The 26,202-nt window shown below is 43.1% G+C and overlaps 1 protein-coding gene across 2 annotated transcripts in view; it reads right to left on the bottom strand.

Annotated features, from left to right (window-relative positions):
* Positions 1-25,764, bottom strand: part of LOC119969573 (peroxidasin homolog) — a 294,758-nt gene extending 268,994 nt beyond the window's left edge. The window contains exon 1 of one of the 2 annotated variants that reach the window (XM_038803359.1): positions 25,511-25,764. In XM_038803359.1, the coding sequence (XP_038659287.1) occupies positions 25,511-25,671 (161 nt within the window). In that variant the 5' untranslated portion in view covers positions 25,672-25,764. The remainder of the gene's footprint in view (positions 1-25,510) is intronic. The other variant, XM_038803358.1, reaches the window with a different exon arrangement.
* Between the last annotated feature and the right edge of the window lie 438 nt (positions 25,765-26,202).

A 26,202-nucleotide genomic window follows, 5' to 3' on the forward strand; every position in this document is an offset into this window, starting at 1 on the left:
GGGCAATTCTCCACTCCGCGATGGGCCGAGCGGCCACCTGTTTTCGGCCCGGTACGCCGGCCTGCATTAGACCAGGTCTGTACTGGCAGGACCTGGCTCTGCGGGCGGCTTGCGGAGTCCTCGGGGGGGGGTGCGGGGCGACCGGCCCTGGGGGGGGGGGGGGGGGGGAGCACCACGGTGGCCTGGCCTGCGATCAGGGCCCATCGACCTGCGGCTCCGCCATGGCCGGTGTGGAGAAGAAACTCCCTGCGCATGCGCAGGGATCACGGCAGCGGTTCTGTGCATGCGCCACAACACGCTGGCGCTCCTGCGCATGCGCCGACTCGTGCCGGCTGGCAGAGGCCCTTCGCCGCCGGTTGGCGCAGCGCCAACCCCGCCGGCACCGGCCTAGCCTCCGCACCTTCCGGGCAGCCCGACGCCGGAGTGTTTCACGCCACTCCTCGGCGTCGGTACGGCCCACCCTGCCGGATTCCAGAGAGTCCCGGCCAATGTGTCTCACAGTAAAAGAATAGTGCGGGGGATTTTGAGGAAAAAGCTATGGACATTCACTTGGGTTCAGAGAGGAGTATGTCTTACCACAGTCACCTTGTGTGCTTAATAAGGACTTTGTGTGTTAGTGAGACCATTATACTTTAAAATATATTTTGTAATTATGTTAATCCTCAAACTTATGGATATTTGGTAACCTAAGGGGGAGTAAAGGAGTATTGCGTTATAATCTAATTTTTTCATGCTTAATTGTTTCTTCTTGTTGTTAAAACTAATTATGGTCTTGCCACTCCACATTTTATAAAGTAAAAGTTACAGTCTTTTGAGCCAGAGGTCCATTCTGGGATTTTCCCACCCAGTTAGAACTGGGATCTGAAGACATAACAGTGCTGATTAACATCGTCCTTCAGGGTGAAAACTTTCACAAAATGGTTGATTCATAAACAGTGAAACAGCACATGTACTAATAGCTTCATTAAAATACACTCCTATTCTTATCGTTACTTAATATCAGTCATGAAGCCTCGATAAGTGCAAAGTTTCCTGCAGTATTGTTTGCACGTTTCACAGTATTCAAATAGGAATAAGTCTCTCAAACGACAGCAACTTCTGCTTTCTTGGTAGACATCTGCCGAACTGAAACGCAAATCTAGGAACTTTTCCAACCAAGAACTGTGTGCAGCAATTTTGTAGAAGTATTCTGAAATAATTAACTTTGGATTTTGTTAGAATGCCCTGCCAAATCCAAAATCTAGCACTGCAGCTTATAGTTAAGTCAAGCTGATGGAGTACTGCCAAGACACGTTTTACAATTCCAATGGTGCAGTCCAAGAGTTAGATTCTCAAACTAATTCTCAATTCATTTTTCCCAGTGGAATGACCTTTTCTATCTTGCACTTGTTAAAAATATAACATAAATAAACAACCTATAATCCTAACATATTACAGGCCATTTCACGAATTAAATACGCAAATTCAGTTTCCTGAACTATTGAATTGAAGAGAATATATATTGTCTGAGACCAATAAATAACTAATGTCCTTGTTAAAATTAAAGTTACACAATAAGTAAATATTAAAATCTGGATGATAGATGAATGTCATACTTATGTACAGGCTGTGCATTTCATGTACAAAGTTACAGTTTGGGATGCAGCCTCAAGGAGATTTATTGATTATGTTTTTCTCATGAGTAAGGCTCAAATTTGGTTTTGAATACCAATAAATGGATTGTGATTCAGAAAAGAAAAATATTAAAAATGGATAATTTTAAAATATTTTTTTTAAAATTATGCATGTTTTTTAAATGCATATCCCTGAGGGCATTTAAGAGTCAACCACATTGTTGTGGATCTGGAGTCACACTTAGGCCAGACCAGGTAAGGATGACAGATTTCCTTCCATGAGGACCAGAAGTGAACTAGATGGTTTTTTATGATAATTGACAATGGTTTCAAGGTCATCATGGGCAGCAGGGTAGCATGGTGGTTAGCATAAGTGCTTCACAGCTCCAGGGTCCCAGGTTCGATTCCCGGCTGGGTCACTGTCCGTGTGGAGTCTGCACGTCCTCCCCCTGTGTGCGTGGGTTTCCTCCGGGTGCTCCGGTTTCCTCCCACAGTCCAAAGATGTGCGGGTTAGGTGGATTGGCCATGCTAAATTGCCCGTAGTGTCCTAATAAAAGTAAGGTTAAGGGGGGGGGTTGTTGGGTTACGGGTATAGGGTGGATACGTGGGTTTGAGTAGGGTGATCATGGCTCGGCACAACATTGAGAGCCAAAGGGCCTGTTCTGTGCTGTACTGTTCTATGTTCTATTAGACTTTTATTGAATTCAAATTTCACCATTTACCATAGTAGGATTCGAAACCCAGAACCCAACCCTGGGTCTCTAGATTACTGGTCCAGTGACTATCCCACTACGCCACTGCCTCCCTTAATGTTTGTAGGAATAATAATTGTCAGCCAGGGTATGTCTATTAAAGCAGAACCATATGATGTTCCCTACATGTTAGAAATTAATAACTCAAATACAAATTGCATAACCGCTGTATGAACAAAATATCTCATGATTGAATCAACAATCTAGAGCTTTGTGGAGGAATGGAATTCTGGTTCAGCATGGAGCAGTGCATAAGTGAATGTTAGTTGGACTGTTTAAGCAAGTTTAGTATCAGTGCCTCACAAAAATTGAAAGATATTTTTAATGAATCTTGATGCCTTCTAAAATTATGTGTAACTTAATTTGCTTTTGCAGAGTTTTCATAAACATAGGAGTTATAGTGTTGGGGGTGGGGGACAAAGAGCAGTAGGGTTGGAAATTGAACCTAAAAGGCACAATTGTTGAGAGAGGGCAGCTTTGTTATTTTGGTGAAGTAGAGAAAAGTGTGCAATGCCGGGATGTTTATTGCTTCTGTACTGAAATGACGCATTGATGGAATATCACTGAGCCAACGTGTTTTATTTAGGACAAAGGGTATGTTGATTATGGATTGATCAGAAAAAAGGCTCTGATGTTTACAAAGAGTTGCGCGGTGGCGAGCAGTTTTGGAGTTGGAAAGGACAGGTTTTCCTTAACTCCTGTTGGATTTAATGGCAGAATAGGATTACGATTTTTCTGTGGTTGGTTGGCTTGTGATACTAGGTCACAGTTGAGGGAGCGAAGAGGGGGCAGGGTCGAAAGGGGGTTTGGGAATATCGGAGAGGGGCTGTGAAGATTTGGGGGATGGAGGATCATGGAGCCCTATGGAGGAATAGGGGCAGACTGGGTTGGTAGGAGGAGCACCCCTGCTCCTTCTGTCCCTCAAGCGGCTAACTCACCCATTTCATGCAATAGCCCTCGCCTCCCTTTAGCTACCGGGGTTTGTAAAGCGCAAAGAAACTCAACCGGCCAGTGTTAAAACTGGGGTAGAAACAAATCTGAGGCAGACAGCCTCATTAAAACACTTAGACGAGTGAACTACTTCCTGGCAGCAGGGTTGGTCACTTCCAGCCACTTTTGTCCCACCCAGTCTCCATTAAATGTAAGATGGAAGGGTCAAGGAGAATGGAGTTCGGGTTGAGATTTTGTGTTATGTTTTTACGTCCCACCTGACCCAAATCCAACTGTTTGCTTCATCGCCAGCCCAATTTTCTCCCCTCTTCTTCTTACTGGGTTCTGTTCAACCGTCCTCAGAGACCTCATTTCAATGATCATCTCTCATGCATGAGAGAAAGAGACAGAGACATTTTGCTCCTTATCACACCTTAGGACATCACAAATTATCATTCTTCAAATATTACCTGGGATCTTTTACATTTGGCTCAACACGAGTGGCCAACCAGACCTGGGACCTTTGGACTTGTATTGTTCAATACCATATTCAGCACTACATTTACCAAAGGGTAAGATGCAGTTAATACATTTAATCTAAGTACTTATAGTCGGTTAAGAATTGTCTGGTAACAAGATACATTGAAGAAATTTTTATTTTTTTAAATCACATTCGGATTTTCCCCTTAAAAACTCCACCCTTTGTCTTTACATTCCAGACATCAGAAACAGATTTGCTAGTATATATGACATGTCAGATACAAATCTGCCATTGAGTTCAGTTGGTAATTGAATATTCCCCAGCAAATGAATGGACTTGGGCGTTGGTCTGTGTAAACCTGGAGCAAAACCATCAATGCTTCAATTGAATAGAAAAGGCAAAAACAGAGTTCCTTGTGCAGCCATCAGGGTAACAGATCTGCAATTATATCATATAACATGCATTTGTTTCATTACATTTATATGTTTGGTCTCTTAAAAACGTTTTTATCACAATTTAAAGTGCCTCGAAATACTTTTCAAAAATGCACAAGCAATCCTGCTGTTCTGACCTAGATACTCTGTCGCTTCCCCAGGATAGAATCTGCAGTTCTCAATCTGCAGAGGTTCTCCATGGCAGTTAGCCTCTGAACTCCCTCTTGATGCGCATATCTGAACCATTTTCCTACAGGGCGTACCTGAACAATGATCTTCAAAAAGGGATAAACCAGGTTCACAAGATAGGAGGAAGGCCATTCAGCCCTTCATTCATCTATCGACAGAGAGATCCTACCTCCCTACCCCAAATGTATCATCTAAAGCATTTCTAAAAATATTCTAGAGTTTTTGCTTTCTCTATGCCAGCTGCAAATTTATTCCACATGTTGATCACACTTTGTATGAAGAATTTCCTGATATCAGTCTAAAATTAGCTATTTGAAGTCTGAACCCTTTCCTCTTCCATAGTTTAATGATATTACCTTTTTCTATATAACACATATACACATCTGTACAATCGTTCCTCAGACACAATTCCTCTAAACTAAAAAGCACCAGCCTATTCAGTCTCTCCTAATCTCCAACACTCCTTTCTGCAGCTCTTTACTTTCACTCTTGGAGACCACAACTGGACAGTATTTAAGATACTGCGCGGGATTTACCAACCAACCTGCCGCGTGTTTTTCGGTGGCGGAGGCGGCCGAATGCTGATCTGCAGTGAAAAGGCATTTTAATCTTCAAATCCACTGTAACTCTTAACTCATTTCCATCTTCATCGTCAACTATTGAACTGGACTGCTGGGAATTCTGTTGTTTTTTTACAATTCAATTACGGGATGTGGGTGTCACTGGCTAGCCAGAATGTATTGCATGTTACTAATTGTCCTTGAAAAAGTGGTGGTGAACTGTTTTCTTTAATTGCTGAAGACCATGTGATGTAGGTACACCCACAGTGCTGTTAGAGAGTAAGTTCCAGGATTTTGACCCAGCGACAGTGAAGGAACGGTGATATATTTCTAAGTCAGGATAGTGAGTGACTTGGAGGGGAACTTCCAGGTGGTGGTGTTCCGATGTGTCAGCTGCCCTTGTCCTTCTAGATAGTAGTTGATGTGTTGGCTTGTGTAGGCTTGAGAGATGAACAGACACGTCCAACACAGATGAAGGTTCAACTCAATTTTATTAACTGCTTCTAACTAACTAACACACGATTAATGTGGGTCTAAATAATGCTAACTTGAACTAGAGACCTATGCCTTGTCCGAAACCAGTTGATTCTCTCAGCACGTGTTGTGAGTCCGTGCTGGGCTGAATAAGTTCCTGTTACACTCAGAGGCAGCACCCAGAATGAGTGGGAACCGTGGTGCCCTCTGCCTTTATAGTGTGTGTATTCTAACTGGTGATTGGCTGCGGTGTTCGTACATGTTGATTGGTCCGTGTGTGTGTCCATCAGTGTGTGTCTGCACCATGATATACTGGTGTATATTATGACAGTAGTGGCTGTGGGTATGGAAGGTGCTGCCCAAGGAGCCTTGTTCAGTTCCTACAGTATGTAGTATAGATGGTACACACGGCTGCCACCATGTCAGTGATGGTGGGAGTGAATGTTTGTGGAAAGTGTGCCAATCAAGCATGCTGCTTTGTCCTGGACAGTGTCAACCTTCTTGAATGTTGTGGAGCTGCACTTATCCAGGCAAGTGGAGAGTATTTCATTACACCCTTGACTTGTGTGCTTGTCTGTGGTGTACAGACTTGTGGGGAGTTGGGAGGGGAGTTACTCGCCACAGGATTCCTAGCCTCTGACATGCTCTTGTAGTCACAGTATTTATATGGCTAGTCCAGTTCAGTTTCTGGTCAATGGTAACCCCCAGGATGTTGATAGTGGGGGATTCAGTGATGGTAATTCCATTGAATGTCAAGGGGCAATAGTTTGATTCTTTCTTACTGGAGATGCTCATTGCCTGGCATTTGTGCGGCGTAAATGTTACTTGCCACTTGAGAGCTCAAGCCTGGATATTGGCCAGGTCTTGCTGCATTTGGACATGGACCGCTTCAGTGTTCGAGGATTTGATTTATTATTGTCACCTGTATTAGTCTCCAGTGAAAAGTATTGTTTCTTGCAAGCTATACAGACAATGCATACCATACAGAGGGAAGGAAGGAGAGACTGCAGAATATAATGTTACAGTTATACCTCGGGTGTAGAGAATTGTGAATGGTGAAGAACATTGTGCAATCATCAGCAAACAGCCCCACTTCTGACTACATGATGGAAGGAAGATCATTGACGAGCAGCTGAAGCTGATTGGGCCTAGGGCTGCTGTGTTGGAGGGGGAGAAAACCCAAATCAGTCGAGGACCATACTCAGCTCAGCTGTGATGTCCTTCAATGCACTGTGGCCTGCTGAGAAGGTCCAGTCTTAAATGTCCAGATAGGCCATAGCATCTAAAGAACCAGCCCCCTGCAAAAGTCTTAACTTTGGAGTTGGCAGTGGCATTCATTGATGAAAAGATTTTCAAGCTACCATGGCTCATTAAGATTTAAAAAAACAGTAAGCTTTCCTTGTGATACTAGACACCATGAAGCTAGTTACAGTTGCAGCGAAGGTTTGTTTCAGGGATTCACAGATTGTTGTGCATTCCTGCTGATTCTTGCACTTAAAAAACTATTTTTTTTTTAAAAAGAAACAGTCAGGCACTCTGAAATGAATTTCATTGAATTATGAGTTATTTAAATGTTCAAAAGGTTTATGCAAACAGTTATCCGGACTTCATACCATCAATCGGGGGAAGATCTCATGATGTAAACTGGCTGTAACTTGGGATATAATCTTGAAAAAATTCCCAAGACCAGCTAGTTTAAAAAAAGGCAACACTAGTCAGTTTCACTGCACTGCCAATCAACCGCATTATTCATTTGACAACATCCTAGATTTTTCAGAAATTATTTAAATACCCAAATGATTTCCCTCAGACGCTATCTATCTTTGCTTGTGGAGAAGTCAGACTATTGCTTACACACAGAAGGGCTGTAAAATTAATCACGAAGCAGCCAGGAGCGAGTTACCTTATCAAGTTACTCGATAGGTGAAAACAAAGCAACACTCCAGCTCACAAGCAAAATCCTAACATTTATCACACCACATTCAATTCCCCAATGCATTCTACGCTGAAGAATTTCAGTGTTGCTTCAAATGTCCACCCTTTCCTTGTCTTTACCTAGTCCATCCCTTGCTCTTCGATGACACTGGTCACAATCAACTCCCACAACCCACAAACACTTCTTCCCATGAGCAACACTACTTGCACTTCCTTCAACCTAGTTTACTGCATTTGCTGCTCCCAATAATGCGGTCTCAACCAGAGATTAAGTGATCACCGGTGAATACATCTGTTCTATCTACATGCATGACCCTCTGGACCCCGTCTCTTGTCACTTCAATTCTCCATCGCACCCCCACTCTGACAGCTTTGTCCTTGATCTTTTACAATTCCCCAGTGAATCTCAGCATAAGCTTGATGAATAACGTCTCACATTTCTGCAAGGCACTTTTCAGCCATCTGGCCTTAACATTGACATTCGAAACTTCAGACCTCAATGTTTCTTCACCCACTAATCTACATGTTGTCCGATAGATTGAGAACAGATCTGGCAGTTCAAAACTGGGCATCCATGAGGCGCTATGGGCAATCAGCAGCAAAATTGTATTCAATCACAACCTGTAACCTCATGGCTCGAAATATCCCTCACTCTCTACAATTATCACCAAGGCAGAGGAGCAACCCTGATTTAATGAAATGCTCAGGAGGGCATGCAAGGAGCAGAACCAGACATAGCTAATAAATGAGGTGCCAGCCTTTTGATGTGACAACATGGGACTACTTGCATGCTGAACAGCATGTTATAAACAGCTAAGTGATTCCCACAACCAGTTCAGAACTGAACTCTGCAGTCCTGACATATCCAGTAATCAACAATGGTAGACTATTAAACATATATTGGCAGGAAGAGACTCCACGAGCACACCCATCCTCAATAATGGTGGTGCCTCGTACATCAGTGCAAAAGACAACACTAACGCATTGGCAACCATTTTCAGCCAGATGTGCTGAGCGGATGATCTATTTCAGCCTTCTCCCGAGGTTTCCAATGCTCCCTCTAACTTTGGTTTGCTGCGCACTGCCAGCTTGTGGTATTATCTTATCCACGCATATGTACATTGTCGAGGGAATGCAAGCTATGTGAAGTCTGTTTGTGATGGTTGTGCAGCCGTGTCCCTGCACAGCTTAAAGGGATCATTCGACTAAAGTATCACAGATGCCAGTTATCAGCCAACTCAATTCATTCCATGTGATATCAAGCAGCGGCTGAGTGCACTGGGTACAGAAAAGGCTATGTGCCTCGAAAATATCCCAAGAAGGACAAATCCTATCTGACAAATATAGCACCACACCCGCGTACATTCAATCCTTAGCAAAGTGAAGAAAGGTGCGGTCGACAGTGCAAACAAGCTGCATTTACCAATAATCACTTTAGGTTCTGCAAGGGCTAGTCAACGCCAGAATGCATAGGCCCAGTTATGGACAAAAGAACTGAATTTCAGTGGTGAAGTGGGAGTGTAGCCATCTGAGATGGCCACCTGCAAAGAACCATGGGAATTATGGCCAACCCAGGACTGAGACAGATACAGAGCTTCTGTGTAATTGAAACACAGGTAGCTAGACTTGATCGAAACTCCTGCTCGTTTGCTTTCTTAATGGTCTGTTTCCCAGGACAATAGGACTCCAATCAAGAAACCGATGCAGCCACAGACTGATTGGCGCCACTCCCTTTACTCAGAGAGCCCAACTGCCAAGGCCAATGACCGCTAAGGACCTGCCCAGTGACCAAGGCACCCGCCCTTTTATTGGCAGAAATCGAAGACAGTGATCAGAGCCCTGTCGAACTATTGGGTCCAAGGTTAAGGACCGCCCAAAGAGCGCAAAATCCCAGAGGGATAAAAGAGGACACAGCCATGTGTTCTGTTTCTTTTGGATCCGACCTGTGCCAACACAATTGCAGCAGGAACAGCCAGGACAAGTTCAAGACCAACGATCTCTACCTGACGGATGAGCCCAGCAGAGACAGAGCCACTTCTTCAAACCAGCCACACGAGATCAAGATAAAGGCCTTATCCACTTGCACAGTGCCGGTCGCCTGAAGTTAAGTATAGGTTATTGTAGCTGATAGGTGTAGTTTAACTTGTAGTACATTGTGATTGCATGTCGAATTAACCCTTGTGTGTAAATAAACCATCTTTGAACTTGAACTGACTGACTGGTTGTGTGGTCATTTGACCGATATACAGGAAAGCCTTGTGGTTCAGTAAGAGAAATAGAAACACCAACAGTATTGGCGACGCAGTTGGGACATAACATCATATCATAAAATGAGCCTCAGTATCATATTGGTGACTCTAAAGAGCAACATTATTGGTGACGCTGGTGAAATAGTATTCCATTAAATTGGCAACAGGAGTCACTGTGCTTGACCTTGAAGTAACATTTGACCGAATGTGGCATCAAAAGAAGTTTAGTAAAATTGAAAATCAATGGGAATCAAGAGGAAAACTTTACACCAGTTGGAGTTATACCCTAGCACAAAGTAAGATGGTTTTTGTGGGCAGCACCGTAGCATTGTGGATAGCACAATCGCTTCACAGCTCCAGGGTCCCAGGTTCGATTCCGGCTTGGGTCACCGTCTGTGCGGAGTCTGCACATCCTCCCCGTGTGTGCGTGGGTTTCCTCCGCGTGCTCCGGTTTCCTCCCACAGTCCAAAGATGTGCGGGTTAGGTGGATTGGCCATGATAAATTGCCCTTAGTGTCCAAAATTTCCCTTAGTGTTGGGTGGGGTTACTGAGTTATGGGGATAGGGTGGAGGTGTTGACCTTGGGTAGGGGGTAGGGTGCTCTTTCCAAGAGCCTGTGCAGACTCGATGGGCCAAATGGCCTCCTTCTGCACTGTAAATTCTATGTTTGTTGCAGGAAAATCACCTCAGTCCCAGGACATAGCACCAGGACTTCCTCAGGGGAGTGTCCTAGGCCCAATCATCTTCAGCTTCTTCATAACTGACCTTCGACCTGCCATCATAAAGGTCAGAATTGGGGATGTTCACTGATGATTGCACAGTGTTCTGTTCCATTTGCAATTCCTCAGATAAGCAGTTCATGCCCACATTATGCAAGACCGGGACAACATCCAGGCTTGGGCTAATAAATGGCAATTCGCATCACAGAAGTGCCAGGCAATGATCATCTCCAATAACAGAGAACCTAACCACCTCCCAACAACATTGTTTCATTACCATCATTGAATCTCCTACCACCATCATTGAATCCACTACCATCAACACCCAGAGGATTACCTTTGACAAGACACTTACTGAACCAGCTATATAAACACTGTGGTTGATCCATGACTGGGAACTCTGCAGCTGGAACTAATTACTTAAATTACCAAAGCATTTCCACCATCTATGAAGCACAAGTCAGGAATGTGATGGAGTACTTTTCACTTGCTTCGATGAGTGCAGCTCCAACATCATTCAAGAAGCTCAATATCAGCCCATTATGGCTGTCCATCCACCAATGGTAACAGTGGCAGCAGTGCAAACTATCTGCAAAAGTACTGGAGGAACTCGCCAAAGCTTCCACAACAGCACCTACCAATCCTGCAATTTTTGTCCCCTGGACGGGTCCCCAAGGGTTGAGAGCTGGAGCACAGGAACACCACCTGCAGTTCCCCTCCATGTAACACATCGTTCTGACTTGGAACTATATTGCTGGTCCTTCACTGTCATGAAGACAAGATCCTGCAACTCCATCCCTTACATCACATGGACTGCAGCGATTCAAAAGGTGGCTCACCACCATCTTCTCAAGGGCAATTCTAGATGGACAACAAATGCTGGCCTCATTAGCGATGCCCACATTCCGTGGAGTAGTTAACAAAAACGCACACAACTCTCCAAACTTGCCTTACTCATCTTGCATGACAGTGTCAAAGCCTAGATGAGATTTAAATATAACACAGCCACTGATTATCCAACATTAACAAAGTTTGTTATCTTCTTGAACAACTTCATTAGGTTGAAAGGGAGATCCAGAAACTGGGCGCGCTCCCTCTGTTTACCCTTCGGCTCAGATACACACACAGGTTTGTGGGCCACCAGCCGTCTAATAACTCTCCAGCGATTTATAAGTGAGGGACTGAAAAAAAAAAGGGAAATCATTTAAAATATTCATTCTTGATTAAGGCCAAATATTTAGGGAGTGTGACTGAGGCTGGAAGTACAGTTTAAACAATTTAGATTTTATTTGCATTAACTCCAATCCTGTTTTAAATCAATACTTTATAGCTTAGCTATAATGTAGTCATTAAAACAGGATTGGAGAGTTAACGCAAATAAGATCTAAAACACTGTACATTGCTTAATAAATGTACCAGCTTTAGCAATAGAAAATTGGCACTCTTTAAATAATAGATGAACAATAATGAGTAGAACAATCACACCAATCATTAAACCGCTTTTCATAGCTTGACATTTCAGAAGCTGTCAAGAGTCCACTTTAATTACAAAAAGCACAGTACAGCAGGGACCTGTGCTAGCCTTTCGAACAGGATCTATCCACCGCAATTCAATATCCCTACCCTTTTATATTATTCCTTTTAAAATATTTATTCAGTTCTCTTCTTAAATTATTTCATAGTATCCAGCTTCATCAGCAGCAACTACTGAGCTTTGTTATGATAATACTCAGTGTGAAATGTCTCCCATATTTTGTGCTTTTAGTGTTCATTCTGAATTTATTACCAATTAACTAATCAGTTACCAACTTTCACTATTTACTTTTGAAATGTTTATCATTTTTAAGACCTCTATTAAACATTCTGGACTGGATTTTCCATTCTGGAGACTAAGTACTGAGGTCAGCGTAATATGCGTCAACTTTCACGACAGGAAATTTGGCGCCAACCCCTCACCCATTCCTGTACCAGTGAGGGGCTAGCACCGGCGCTGACTGAAACTCCCGCCGTGCACGCCAAAAATGGCCGGAGAACAGCAAGGTCCCGGGCCGAGCATGCGCACAGCTGACGACCTGCATCGGTCGCGCCGTCCAACATGGCGCCGGCCGTGCGCGACCTCAACCCACCAAACGTGACACCACAGCTCACCCCCTGGCCACCCCCACCAATCCTTGCAGAAGCTCCCTCCCCGGTCACCAGCACAGATCCCGGCCAAGTGTGGCGGCGCTAGACATTGCCCGCAGCCATCACGCCGAGTCCCTGCATGGTTGGGACAACACGTGGCCCGCGCTATTGGGAACTCGGCCCATCGGGGGTGGGCATCGCGGGTGTGCTGGCCGATGACGCACCAATGCCATTGAAACGGTGTGCAGTGTGCGTCACGATGCCGCCAGTTGAGGGGGTGAAGTATGGCGGACTGGCTTCAAATGGGCACCACCCCGATTTTGGCGCAAAAAGCCATTCTCCACCGATCACGATTTTGGCATCAGGCTAGGGAGAATCCAGCCCTCTGCCTTTAATTTTGCTGATACAGGAAGAATGGACACAGTTGTTCGAATCTGACTTTGTAACTAGAACCTCTAATTCCTCATCATGTTCTAGGAATTTTCATCATTCCCTTTCCAAAGCTTGAATATCCTTCCAACAATGGAGCAATAAGAACTGCATGTTATACTCCAGTTAATTATGTTCACTATAATATATTCTTTGTTCCTGAACAGATTTAAAAGAAACAAGAACTCTTATCATAAATTGATGGTATAAAATATGAACGAGTTGTCCAGACAATATTTTTAAATGTTATAATTCTGGGCGGCACGGTGGCACAGTGGTTAGCATTGCTGCCTACGGCGCTGAGGACCCGGGTTCGAATCCCGGCCCTGGGTCACTGTCTGTGAGGAGTTTGCACATTCTCCCCGTGTCTGCGTGGGTTTCACCCCCACAACCCAAAGATGTGCAGGTTAGGTGGATTGGCCACGTTAAATTGCCCCTTAATTGGAAAAAATGAATTGGATATTCTAAATTTATAAAAAAAAAAAAAAAAATAATGTTATAATTCTTTTGTGCTCAACGAAGACTCAGCTTAAATGTTCCATCGGTATAATTTTGACCCTGGCACTAATCTATTTAAAATAAAGGCACCCCATTCAAAATTATGCCTATTGAAAAATTGATAGTATTTTCATCAAGCATCCCTGGGTCAAGCATAACTCGAGCAAAAGCAGAGAGGATCTTGTATTCTTTCCAAACCATTCATAGAATCCTTAAGCAAACTTTAAAATCCAAGCCCCTTCCTCAATGGCTGGAATTTTCCAGTCCTGCCCACAGGCAGGATCTTCCAGTCCCGTCAGTCAGTCGGTGGGGCAGTGAGGGGCAACCTAGTCCACTTTTTGCAGACAAATCTGAAAGAGTAGATTGGGATAGTTTGCCCATCAGTTTCCCTTTTAAGATGATTAAGCAACCAAACCCAGTCAGTTCAAAGTCCTTTGCTGTACAAAGTACAGATGTTGCTTCTACTGAAATGTGTAAAGCAAGACCAATCTGTCAAGTTCTGTGGCAACATGGAAGCCAGAGTCAGACTGTCTCCGACTGGGTTCATGTTAACCACCAATCAAGAAAAACTGATCCTGACTGATTTTTGAGATCAAATTATCATAAAAGTTATCTTCAGGAAGATCCATAATTTTTCCATTCATCTCTCCCCTGCGCCACATTCAAATGAGCAGATGTAACACAGATTTCACATTACTTTAAATCCTCTGGTAAGTGTTCACATCTGATATCTGCCACCCTTATATAAGGCAAAGTCTCCTTCATGCTCTTCCAGTTGAGATAATCAACAACTTGTATCAACACAATACTATTGTAGTGAAACACTCCTGAAGGTGTGACCAGACAAAATGGTATCTACCAAGCCAAATTTGCTCAGTGCTCAATGGTATCCATCTCAATGCAAGGAATCAAGTGACTAAGGCTGATGTGTTGGGTGTACTGGAAGTATGATATCATAGCTATCACTGAAACCGGGCTGAAAAGAGGACAGAACCCCCTGGTGACAGGGCTTACAGACAGGATAGTGTGGGATTTTCAAAGAAATTACAATATCGGTTAAGCAAACAATCACCGTAGTGAGGGATATGCAATGATTAACAAATGTGACCGTATAGGCTGAACTGAAGATGAAAAAAAAATGACAAATCACATTGCTGGTAGAATGTTATTGATTCCCATAAAGAGGGAGACAGAAGAGCACATGTTTTAGTAAATTGCTGAAAAATGCAGAAACCAAAGGGATGGAAAAAAATGAAATGAAATGAAAATCGCTTATTGTCACAAGTAGGCTCCAAATTAAGTTACTGTGAAAAGCCCCTCGTCGCCACATTCCGGCGCCTGTTCAGGGAGGCTGGTACGGGAATTGAACCGTGCTGCTCGCCTGCCTTGGTCTGCTTTAAAAGCCAGCGATTTAGCCTAGTGTGCTAAACCGGTGCTATGTCTTTTCGTCCGACGTCATTTCGTCCAACGACACTTCGTCCACGTCTTTTGGTCCAACGTCTTTTTGTCCACCCGTCTTTTGGTCCAACGTCACTTCGTCCAATTATCCAATTACAAATAGTTTTATTTAGTTTTTCAATGTTACTGCTCAAGGATCCTCTCCACCTATTTCGCATCTTGAGGTTGAGTTCTGCATTTGTGCTGCTTGATCTCCAGACATTATTAAGATAAGCTGCAGGATATTCACCCATGTATGCTCCAGCGTGATGAGAGCCATTGTATCTGATGGAATATTTGATCATTTCAGACCTGTAATGTCAGAACCCACTGCCAACCAGAGGTTTTAATCACTCGACGAAAATCGAGTTTAAACCTGCTTCTTTCAGAACTGCACTCATTGTCTAAATCCAATTAGACTCCCACTTATATCTGTGTCTGTCGGAATTGTAGAATATCAAATCATCTTGTCCTCTCCCCATTATTCTCTCTCGGGTACAGTTCTGGAAATCTAACTTTTAGGGAATTTCGGGAATTTACAATTTACATCAATTTTAAGTAATTTCGGGAATTTTAAGTAATTAGTAAACTTTTAGATTTTTTAACTGCATTTTTAGATTTTTTAACTTTTTAAACTGCATTTTTCAACTTGCATTTTACTTGCATTTTATCAATTACTTGCATTTTAGCAATTAAATTCACTTGCTGTATTGTACTTGCATTTTATCAATTAAATGGTTTTATACGGAGTTAATTTGTTTCGGATAATTGGACGAAGTGACGTTGGACCAAAAGACGGGCGGACAAAAGGACGTTGGACCAAAAGACGTGGACGAAGTGTCGTTGGACGAAGTGACGTCGGACGAAAAGACGCGACACGTGCTAAACCAGCCCTAGGGATTTCAATTACCCAAATAATAATTGGGATAAAAAGCAATATAAATGGTATTGAGGGGCAGAATTCTCAAAATGCAGCGAGAACCCTTTTGCCTGTACAACAAGAGGAGGGCAATTCCTGGCTTAGTTTTAGGAAATGAAGTTGAACAAGTGGATTGGTATCAGTGGGAGGTTATTTTAGTGGTAGTGACCATAATTCAGTTAAACTTAGCCGACTTACGGTAAAAGGACAAAGACAGGCCAGGAGGAAAAGCTTCAGTTGGGGAAATGCCAATTTTACTAAGCCAAAATGTGATTTGGCAAAAGTGGACTGGAAACAGCTGGTCATGGACATATTTCTTAATGAATATTTTGTATCTGTCTTCGCAGAAGAGAAAGATGACACAAACATCATGATTAAGGAGAGAGTGGAAAACATTTATCAAACAATTCAACATGCCTAATAAAAATACATTCCATGGAAAAACAAAAACTCAGCAAGAAAGAGCCATGTGTGTGGCTCACTCCGCAAGTTGAGGATAGTATTAGATTAAAAGAAGAAACTTATAATGTTTCAACAAAAAAAATTTGATGTTTGGCAGCGTTTTAGAAACTAACAAAGATCAACCAAAAGGTTGATAAAATGGAAAACTAGCAATAATATAAAAGCTGAAATACAAGAGCTTATATAATTATATAAAAAAGGAAGAGAGTAGCTAAAGTTATAAATTGACCGTTAGAATCAGAGACAGGAGAAATTATCATGGGAGCTGAGAAAATGGCAGAGGCATTGAACAAGTAGTTTGTGTCTGTCTTCACAAGTTTCATTCCAGAATCCAAAGGAAATTGAGAGAGAAGAAATATTGGAGAAACTTGGACGAAAATGTGACGGAACCCAGGGGCCTAAAGGTCTATACCCTAGTGTTCTAAAGGAGATAGCTGCAGAGATTATAGATGTGCTGGCTATGATTTTATATCATTCATTGGATTTAGGAACGTTTCCATCAGATTGGAAGTTGACAAATGTTACTTTGCTTTTCATGAAAGGAGGCGAGAGAAAGCAGTGAACCAGAGGTCAATTGGTTTAACATCAGTAGTTGCTGGAATCCATTATCGAATAAGTCCTAGCAATGTACTTGGAAATACATAGTATGGTCCTGTTTAACACATTTATTGGAGTTTGAGGGATTTTGTTTCTTTGTAACCATTAAGGTAATAAGGGGGCAGCATGGTGCCACTGTTGCCTCACAGCGCTAGGCACACAGGTTCAATTCCAACTTTATAGTGTGAAGTTTGTACATTCTCCCCGTGTCTGCGTGGGTTTCCTCCGGCTGCTCTGGTATCCTCCCACAGTCCGAAGATGTACAAATTAGGTGGATTAGCCTTTCTAAATTGTCCCTTAGTGTCCAAAAGGTTATGTGGGGTTATGGGACTACAGGGTTAGAGCGGGGAAATGGCCTAGATATGGTGCTTTTTCAGAGAGTTAGTGTGGACTTGATGGGCCAAATGGCCTCCTTCTGCACCTTAGGGATTCTATAAAAGGGAGCCAATAGGTGTATTCCGAAAATGATTTTGATAGGGTGCCACAAAAGGCTGATTGACAAGGCAAGTTCATGGAGTTGGAGGTACTACATTAGCATGGATGGAGGATTGGTTAATGGATAGGAAGCAGAGAATGGGCCTAACTGGGACATTTTCAAGTTGACATTGAATAGTGGAATACCACAAGGGTCAATGCTGGGGCCTCAGCTATTTACAATCTATATTAATGACTTAGCTGAAGAGGCAGAGAACAGTGCATCTATGTTTGCTGGTGATACCAAGCGAAGTGGAAAGGTAATCTGTGGAGAGGAAACAAAAAGGTTGCAAAAAGATATAGACAGGTTAAGTGAATGGGCAACAAGATGGCAGATGGATTATAATGTGGGGAAGTTATTTACTTTGGTCAAAAGAATAGAGGAGCTGATTGTTTTAATAAGGTGAGTAACTTGTAAATGTGGATGTTCAGAGACTTGGGTATTCTCATGCAAGGAATGCAAAAACTTAACACACAGGCATAGCAAGCAATTAGGAAGACCCCTAAATAGCATGTAGCATTTATTGAAAGGGGTTTGGACTACAGAAATAAATAGGTCTTGTTACATTTGTACAGGGTTTTGGGGAGACCACACCTGGAATACTGTGTGCAGTTTTGGTTTCCACGTTTAAGAAAAGATATTGTTGCATTGGAGGCAGTACAGCAAAGCTTCACTAAATTTGTCCCTCGCTGAAGGGATTGTCTTATGATGCACGCCTGAGCAAACTGTGTCTATTTTCTATGGAGGTTAGAAGAATGAATGAGGGCACCTCATTGAAATATAAAGATTCTGAAGAGGCTTCTCAGACTCCTCTGATGTGATCTTGTAACCACAGTATTTATATATCAGATTCCTGTCACTGGTGACCCCTAGGATAATGGTAGATTCAGTGACGGTAATGTCATTGAATATCAAGAGGTGCTAGTTAGATTCTCTCTTGTTGGAGATGGTCATTGCCTTGACACTTGTGAGGAGTAATTGCAAACCCAAGCTGTCCAAGTCTTGCTGTACTTGGACATTGCCTGCTTCAATGTCTGAGGAGTTGTGATTGGTGCAGGGATTGTACAACCACCAGTGAATATCTCCCCTCTGACCTTATGACGGAGGGACGGTCATTGATGAAGCAATTGAAGATGGTTGGGCGTAGGACACTACCCTGTGGAACTCCGACAGCGATGTCCTGGAACAGAAATTTAAAAAAAAACATTTGGAGTACCCAATTCATTTTTTCCAATTAAGGGGTAATGTTAACGTGGCCAATCCACCTACCCTGCACATCTTTGGGTTGTGGGGGTGAAACTCACGCAAACATGGGGAGAATGTGCAAACACCCAGAGCCGAGATCGAACCTGGGACCTCAGCGCCGTGAGACAGCAGTGCTAACCACGTCCTGGAACAGAGATGATTAGTCTCCAACAACTCAGTAAAATGTTGCTTTGATGTCAAGGGCAGTTACTCTCATCTCACCTCAGGAATTCATCTCTTTTGCCTATGTTTGAACCAAGGATGTGATGAGGTCAGAAGCTGAGTGATCCTGGCGGAACTCAAACTGAGCATCAGTGAGCGGGTTATCGCTAAGATGTATTCTTACAATAAAGTACTAAAGTACTACTTCGGGGCGGCACAGTAGTGTAGTGGTTAGCACAGTTGCTTCACAGCTCCAGAATCCCAGGTTCAATTTTCAGCTTGGGTCACTGTCTGTGTGGAGTCTGCATGTTCTCCCCGTGTCTGCGTGTGTATTCTCCGGGCGCTCCGGTTTCCTCCCACAGTCCAAAGAATGCAGGTTAGGTGAATTGGCCATGCTAAATTGCCCTTAGTGTCCAGAAAGGTTAGGTTGGATTACAGGGCTAGGGTGGAGGTATGGGCTTATGTAGGGTGCTCATTCCAAGGGCCGATGCAGACTCGATGGGCCAAATGGCCTCCTTCCGGACTGTAAAATTATATATGTGATGTATAGTCACTGTTGTAGCGTACGAAATGCAGAAGCCAATTTGTTAACAAGCCCCTATGCAGCAACATGGCAATTAACTGTCTTGTAGAAATATTTATTGAAAGATAAATATTAACCAGGGCACCAGGAATAACTACCCTGATCGCCTCAAAAATTGTGCCATGGGATTGTTTAAATCGGAGAGAGCGAACAACATCTCATCCCTTGGCAGTGGAGGACTGCATTGGAGTATCTGCCTGGTTTTGTATGCTCAAGTTGCTGATGTGAGACAGATGTGCATGGATATGGTCACATAGCAGTGCAACAAGCAGGCTGTGTCCAGCAGAGGGAACATTGGTTACAGCTCCAGGCAGCTAAGGGCATGGCTGCCAATGTTGAGGCAGAGAGAATCGGGCTGGACATGAGGCCGCAATTGAAAGAGCAAAATTTTCTTTTCAGAGGGTTCTAGAGCTGAAGGAGGTTATAGCAATAGGTTGAAGTGAGGCCATAGAGCGATTGGAAATTCAGGATAGACGGGGAACAGGACACAAAAGAAAAGAAGAAAGCCACATTAAAAAGGAAACAACGCCTTTCAGCCAACTTGCAGAGCCAAGAATCTTCAAACCAATTGCTCAACTGCCAAAGTCAGCGCTATCAGAATCACCCAACTTAACGGCTACAACATTTTACCATCTACTCACGAACAAGCCAAAGACTGATTCATTTATCTTTGAAAATGGTTATTTTTAGACTCACTTCTCATTTCTAATCTGTGCATACACGTGTTGCGTCTTATTATTTTTTCTTACATTTTAATGATTAATAAATTCACTCTCTTGAATTCAAGCAAGCCGGGTTAAATTGGCTCCTTTTAAAATATTAAGTACATTTGGACTGGGAAAAGATATGCACGAGGAAAGTCATCATTCTTAAATTAAGCTTGCGCGACCAACTGAGGGGGTTGAATAAAGAAGGGGTGTCAGTTTATCCCTTCTCACCTTGGAACATAACAATTTTGGGGTATCTCATCCGGAATCATAACAAATTGTGGGACCAGCTGTAACATTTCACAAGGATATTCTGGAGGGAGTTGCAGAGAGGGCTGGTGACAGATGATCCGCTGCAAGAGTCCCATGGGGTCAGCTCTGGGTGGGGCGGATGAATTGAATGGGGAGGAAATTATATTTTAGTCACCTCCATCACCAGCTCAGTACAGTACATGACTCTCTTCCCTCAAAAAGGCCTACTTATTCCAAATGATTATTGTAAAATACCACTTCCTGGTGCAAGCCATAACCACAATAGATAATAGGATCATGTCAATTCCAGTTTCACTGATTTTTGTGAACTCTCTAAATTTCCTAAACACTACTTTTTTTTGAAAGGTTTGGAATCTTGGTTCAGTGAGATTTTTGAGTTCTATTTGAGGATGAGATCCGTCATAGTTGGAAGTTTTCCCCTCATATCTCCAAAACATTGATTCATATCATCAATGTTAAGAACGAATATTCCGACATAAATCTATCCTTCATAACACAGCAACCCAAAAGAAAACAATAATATGGCAAGATTCTTTTCTAAAAATTGCCTGGATTATCAGAAATAACACACTTGTGGCTCAACACATACAGAAAACTCCCAGAAATCTCATGACAAAGGGGCCAGGATCACAGCTTAAAAACTTACACCATAAAAGTGTCAATTCAGCAGCTGTAGATGTGTGTTCCCCCACACCCCCTAAAAACTCTTAACTATTTGGCCAAAGTCGAAATGACTCTGTCTTCATTGTACTTTCATTATTTTCCTTTTTGAACTTGTGGGACTGAAAATTCACTAAGTGTTCTTTTAAGCATGTTGGTCCACTTAACCATCAGCTGCTTAACTGAGATATATATACAAATTAATACAAGATGAACTATACAAGCTATTCAACAAGAAGTCCAATGGGAAAGAGTCATAAGAATGTGGAACTGACCACCACAGGGAGTGGAAAAGAAAATACAGGAAAATCTCAGCAGGTTTGACAGCATCTGTAGGGAGAGAAAAGAGTTAACGGTTCGAGTCCGTTTACTCTTTGTCAAACCGCAAGGAGTGGTTGAAGCAAACAGTATAGATACATTTCGAGTTGAAGCTAGACAAACATGTAGGAGAGAGAGGAATAGATGGTTGTGACAATAGATTTGGATAAGAAAGGATGGGAAGGGGCTCAAGAGAAGCATAAGCACTGACAGGGACTGCTTAGGCTGAAGGCCTATTTCTGTGCCATACCTTTTATGTAATTTCACGAGATGCTGCATCTATATGTTAAATGGAGTTCGACCAAGGCTTCATGGTACAACTATGATACCCATTTTGGGCACCTCTGCCATAAAACACCTAGGGCTGGATTCTCCGTTCCTGAGTCGAAGTGCTGATGCCAACGGAGGAGCCGTGGAGTTCCACGTCGGAAAAATCAGCGCCACACCCGCACCAATTCCACTACTGGTGAGGGGCTAGCACCGGCGCCACGTGAAACACCTGAAAAATGGTGGGGGAAATTGCCCGGTTCGTAATGGACACGTGCACGGCTGACAAGCTGCAGCCGCTCATAGAGTATCCACCCTCCCCCCCCCATACACATACACTACACGAAAAGACGGCCCTGGTTCTGCTGGGCCGCGTCTCTGTCCAACCCAACCCAACAACCACTTCCTGGCCACCAACCACTACTCCCCGCAGCCCTGGCAGAAGCCCCCTGGCCAGTGGCATGAATGTTGGCGAAGTATGGCGGTGCTGGACACTGTCCGTACACCTCTTTCTCTGCTGCCAACACCCCAGGTTCACGTCCATTGAGAGCACACGTGGACCACGCCATTGGGAACTCAGCCCATCGGAGGCGGAGCATCACGGGCGGGGCCCCAAATGAGATGCGAATGCATTCCAACTGTGTGCAGCATGCGGCGCAATGATGCTGTTTGAGGGGCGGAGCATCACAATTTGTCATCCAACCAGTACCTTCACGCCTGAAATCTATTTTAATTGGAGGCACTGATTAATTGTAACCTTTCATTTTAAATCTTCCTCTGAACTACTTCTTTGAGGAAGTAACGAGGAAGTTAGACAAAGGAGAACCAGTGGACGTGATCTATTTGGATTTCCAGAAGGCCTTTGACAAGGTGCCATATAGGAGACTGCTAAATAAGATAAGAGCCATGGTGTTAGGGGCAAGGTACCAACATGGATAAAGGATTGGCTGACTGGCAGAAGGCAGAGAGTGGGGATAAAGGGGTCTTTTTCAGGATGGCAGCCAGTGAATAGGTGGTGTTCCACAGGGGTCAGTGTTGGAACCGCAGCTATTCTCGTTATGCATTAAAGATCTGGAAGAAGACACCGAGGACACTGTTGCTAAGTTTGCAGATGATATAAAGATTTGTAGAGGTACAGGTAGTGTTGAGGAAATGGGAAGGCTGCAGAAGAATTTGGACAGGCCAGGACAGTGGGCCAAGAAGTGGCTGACGGAATACAATGTGAAAAAGTGTGAGGTTATGCACGTTGGTAGGAAGAATAGAGGCATAGACTATTTGCTAAATGGGGAAAAGCTTCAGAAATCTGAAGCACAAAGGGAGTTAGGGGTCTTGGTTCAGGTATCTCTAAAGTTAACATGCAGGTTCAGTTGGCAGTTAGGAAGGCAAATGCGATGCTCACATTCATAAGAACATAAGAACATAAGAACATAAGAACATAAGAACATAAGAACATAAGAACTAGGAGCAGGAGTAGGCCATCTGGCCCCTCGAGCCTGCTCCGCCATTCAATTAGATCATGGCTGATCTTTTGTGGACTCAGCTCCACTTTCCGGCCCGAACACCATAACCCTTAATCCCTTTATTCTTCAAAAAACTATCTATCTTTACCTTAAAAACATGTAATGAAGGAGCCTCAACTGCTTCACTGGGCAAGGAATTCCATAGATTCACAACCCTTTGGGTGAAGAAGTTCCTCCTAAACTCAGTCCTAAATCTACTTCCCCTTATTTTGAGGCTATGCCCCCTAGTTCTGCTGTCACCCGCCAGTGGAAACAACCTGCCCGCATCTATCCTATCTATTCCCTTCATAATTTTAAATGTTTCTATAAGATCCCCCCTCATCCTTCTAAATTCCAACGAGTACAGTCCCAGTCTACTCAACCTCTCCTCATAATCCAACCCCTTCAGCTCTGGGATTAACCTAGTGAATCTCCTCTGCACACCCTCCAGTGCCAGTACGTCCTTTCTCAAGTAAGGAGACCAAAACTGAACACAATACTCCAGGTGTGGCCGCACTAACACCTTATACAGTTGCAACATAACCTCCCTAGTCTTAAACTCCATCCCTCTAGCAATGAAGGACAAAATTCCATTTGCCTTCTTAATCACCTGTTGCACTTGTAAACCAACCTTCTGTGACTCATGCACTAGCACACCCAAGTCTCTCTGAACAGCGGCATGCTTTAATATTTTATCGTTTAAATAATAATCCCATTTGCTGTTATTCCTACCAAAATGGATAACCTCACATTTGTCAACATTGTATTCCATCTGCCAGACCCGAGCCCATTCACTTAACCTATCCAAATCCCTCTGCAGACTTCCAGTATCCTCTGCACTTTTCGCTTTACCACTCATCTTAGTGTCATCTGCAAACTTGGACACATTGCCCTTGGTCCCCAATTCATGTTGAGAGGGTTAGAATACAAGAACAGGGATATACTGCTGAGGTTGTATAAGACTCTGGTCAGACTCCATTTAGAATATTGTCGTCACACATGCAAAATCAAAGTTAGGGAAGAATACTGCAGGGACATTCAATTGCTTACTACTGAACTGATGGAATCAAGTTAAGTAGTGTAATCTAGAATCCACTGGTGTAATTCTGAACTTCTGGATAACTTTCTCTCTTTAAAACTATGAAATTTGACGTTGCAACTTCTAGTCACTATTTGTGAACCAATTGAAAATCCAGAGTACATGCTAGTACCCGAAACATAGACACATAGAATTTACAGTGCAGAAGGAAGCCTTCAATCCATCAAGTCTGCGCCGACCCTTGGAAAGAGCATCCCACACCTCCACCCTATTCCCGTAACCCAGTAACCCCACCTAACCTTTTTGGATACCAGAGGCAATTTAGCATGGCCAATCCACCTAACCTGCACATCTTTGAACTATGGGAGGAAACCGGAACACCCGGAGGAAACTCACGCAGGCACAGGGACAATGTGCAGACTCCGTACAGACAGTGACCCAAGCCGGGAATTGAACTTGGGAACACTGGAGCTGTGAAGCAACTGTGCTAACCACTGTGTTACCGTGGCACCCATGAGTTTTCCACTAAAAGCCTAACAGTGAAATGCTGCTCACTAACCTGGTATCGTACTTTGGGTGGAAGGCTAGTTTTTGGTTCCTGATAGTCAAGGGAAGCTGATTTTTGTACCAAGTACAAGTAAGACATATCAAGTGAAAGCTCAGATCCTAAATGTCTATTTTCAGAATCACCAGGATTCATTTAATCCCCAAAATCAGTAATAAATGTCTGGAATGAATGACAATTACAGCCTTATTACTACCAATGTGATCTCTTAGCAGCACATTTCATGAAACTAGTCATGCATGGACCCCAGAAACATTCAGTCCAGGAGCTAAAAAACACAAATGTGTGACACGAACTTTTCGCAGGCATTGAATTTGCAATTGCATTTCTGGCCATGTTAGCTAATCGGTGATTGCAGCTACTTCCCAACACAATTGAAATAGAATTCGAATGGATCATCCCTCAAAAGGAGGGGAAAGGTACACATCTGGTAAACCTCAATGGAAAAAAAATCCGAAACAAAATGTCAAGACATAAAATGCTCCCAACACTTTTCCCAGTACTGCCTAAGTAACTATTGTGTTCATGGAAAACCAGTTTTTTTTTAACGTCCTTGATGCTAAACAGAGAACGCGTCACTTAGTATTTCGAATGTAGGCATACCTTTTGAAGAAATACTTATTCATTTTGGTAAACCTTTGTTTTAAGTTTATCCAGTGTTTACCTTCTCCTCTCACATCTTCCTAAACTACATTTAAGTCGTTCCACTACCCACGGTTACATTTTAAAGATTGCACTTAAATCGACCCAGCCCGAATCGTTAAACTGAAACCAGCCGAAATGACAATGCCTTTTTAACAAAAAATTTACTTCGAATGCTTTTTTAATTGATTCACAAAATTCGGGGTCTGCCGCTGATCCGAAATCCAATGAGCAAAGAAAAACAGACTGCATGGGAGCACAACAGGCTACTTACAAAATAGTTGTCTGTGCAGAAATCTCAGGGACATTTTCCAGCATTAAATGCATGCACCGCACCGTCGTCCGAAAGCAAAGGCACCGGCTTGGGCAAGACGAGCACATGGGTGAGGAAAACAAGATAACGTGGAGTAAAAACACGAAACCTTTTGCCAGCATGATGAAGGGGCGCCCAGCGTACTTTCCACCCGAGCGCCAGTGGTCAGATTCAAACCCAGCTAAAGTTCCAGGCAGAGCCTGTGGGAGGCACGTGTACCCTATCAAACCAGTCAGTTTCAACCCGGTCATTTCAAGACGCCAGTCCCACACAACAATGCTGTCTCTGAGAATTATTGAACGAATGCACTATTATAGGCACAGGGAATAATCACCAATACTATCCATGTGGAAATACATTGCGCTATTTTAAATGCCAAATAACTTACAATATTTGTGACGATTTTATTTGAAAATGTTATAGTCTTTAGTAAACGCAAACTTTACAAATTAGTGCATTAGGCAAACTGATTTGTCCGCGCAGATGAAAACGTATTCCTTGTTTTACTTTAAATTTGCTTTTACTTTTAACAACTTGGCGTGTTGATAAATTGCAGCCCCACCAGTTTGCTTAAAGGAGCCGCCTAGTGGTTAAAATGCTTCTGCCCCTCAAAAAAATTAAGATGTTCGCTGAAGGTTAGGTTCTTTTTAAAG

The sequence above is a fragment of the Scyliorhinus canicula genome, chromosome 7 (assembly GCF_902713615.1).
Source record: "Scyliorhinus canicula chromosome 7, sScyCan1.1, whole genome shotgun sequence".
Lineage (NCBI taxonomy): Eukaryota > Metazoa > Chordata > Chondrichthyes > Carcharhiniformes > Scyliorhinidae > Scyliorhinus > Scyliorhinus canicula.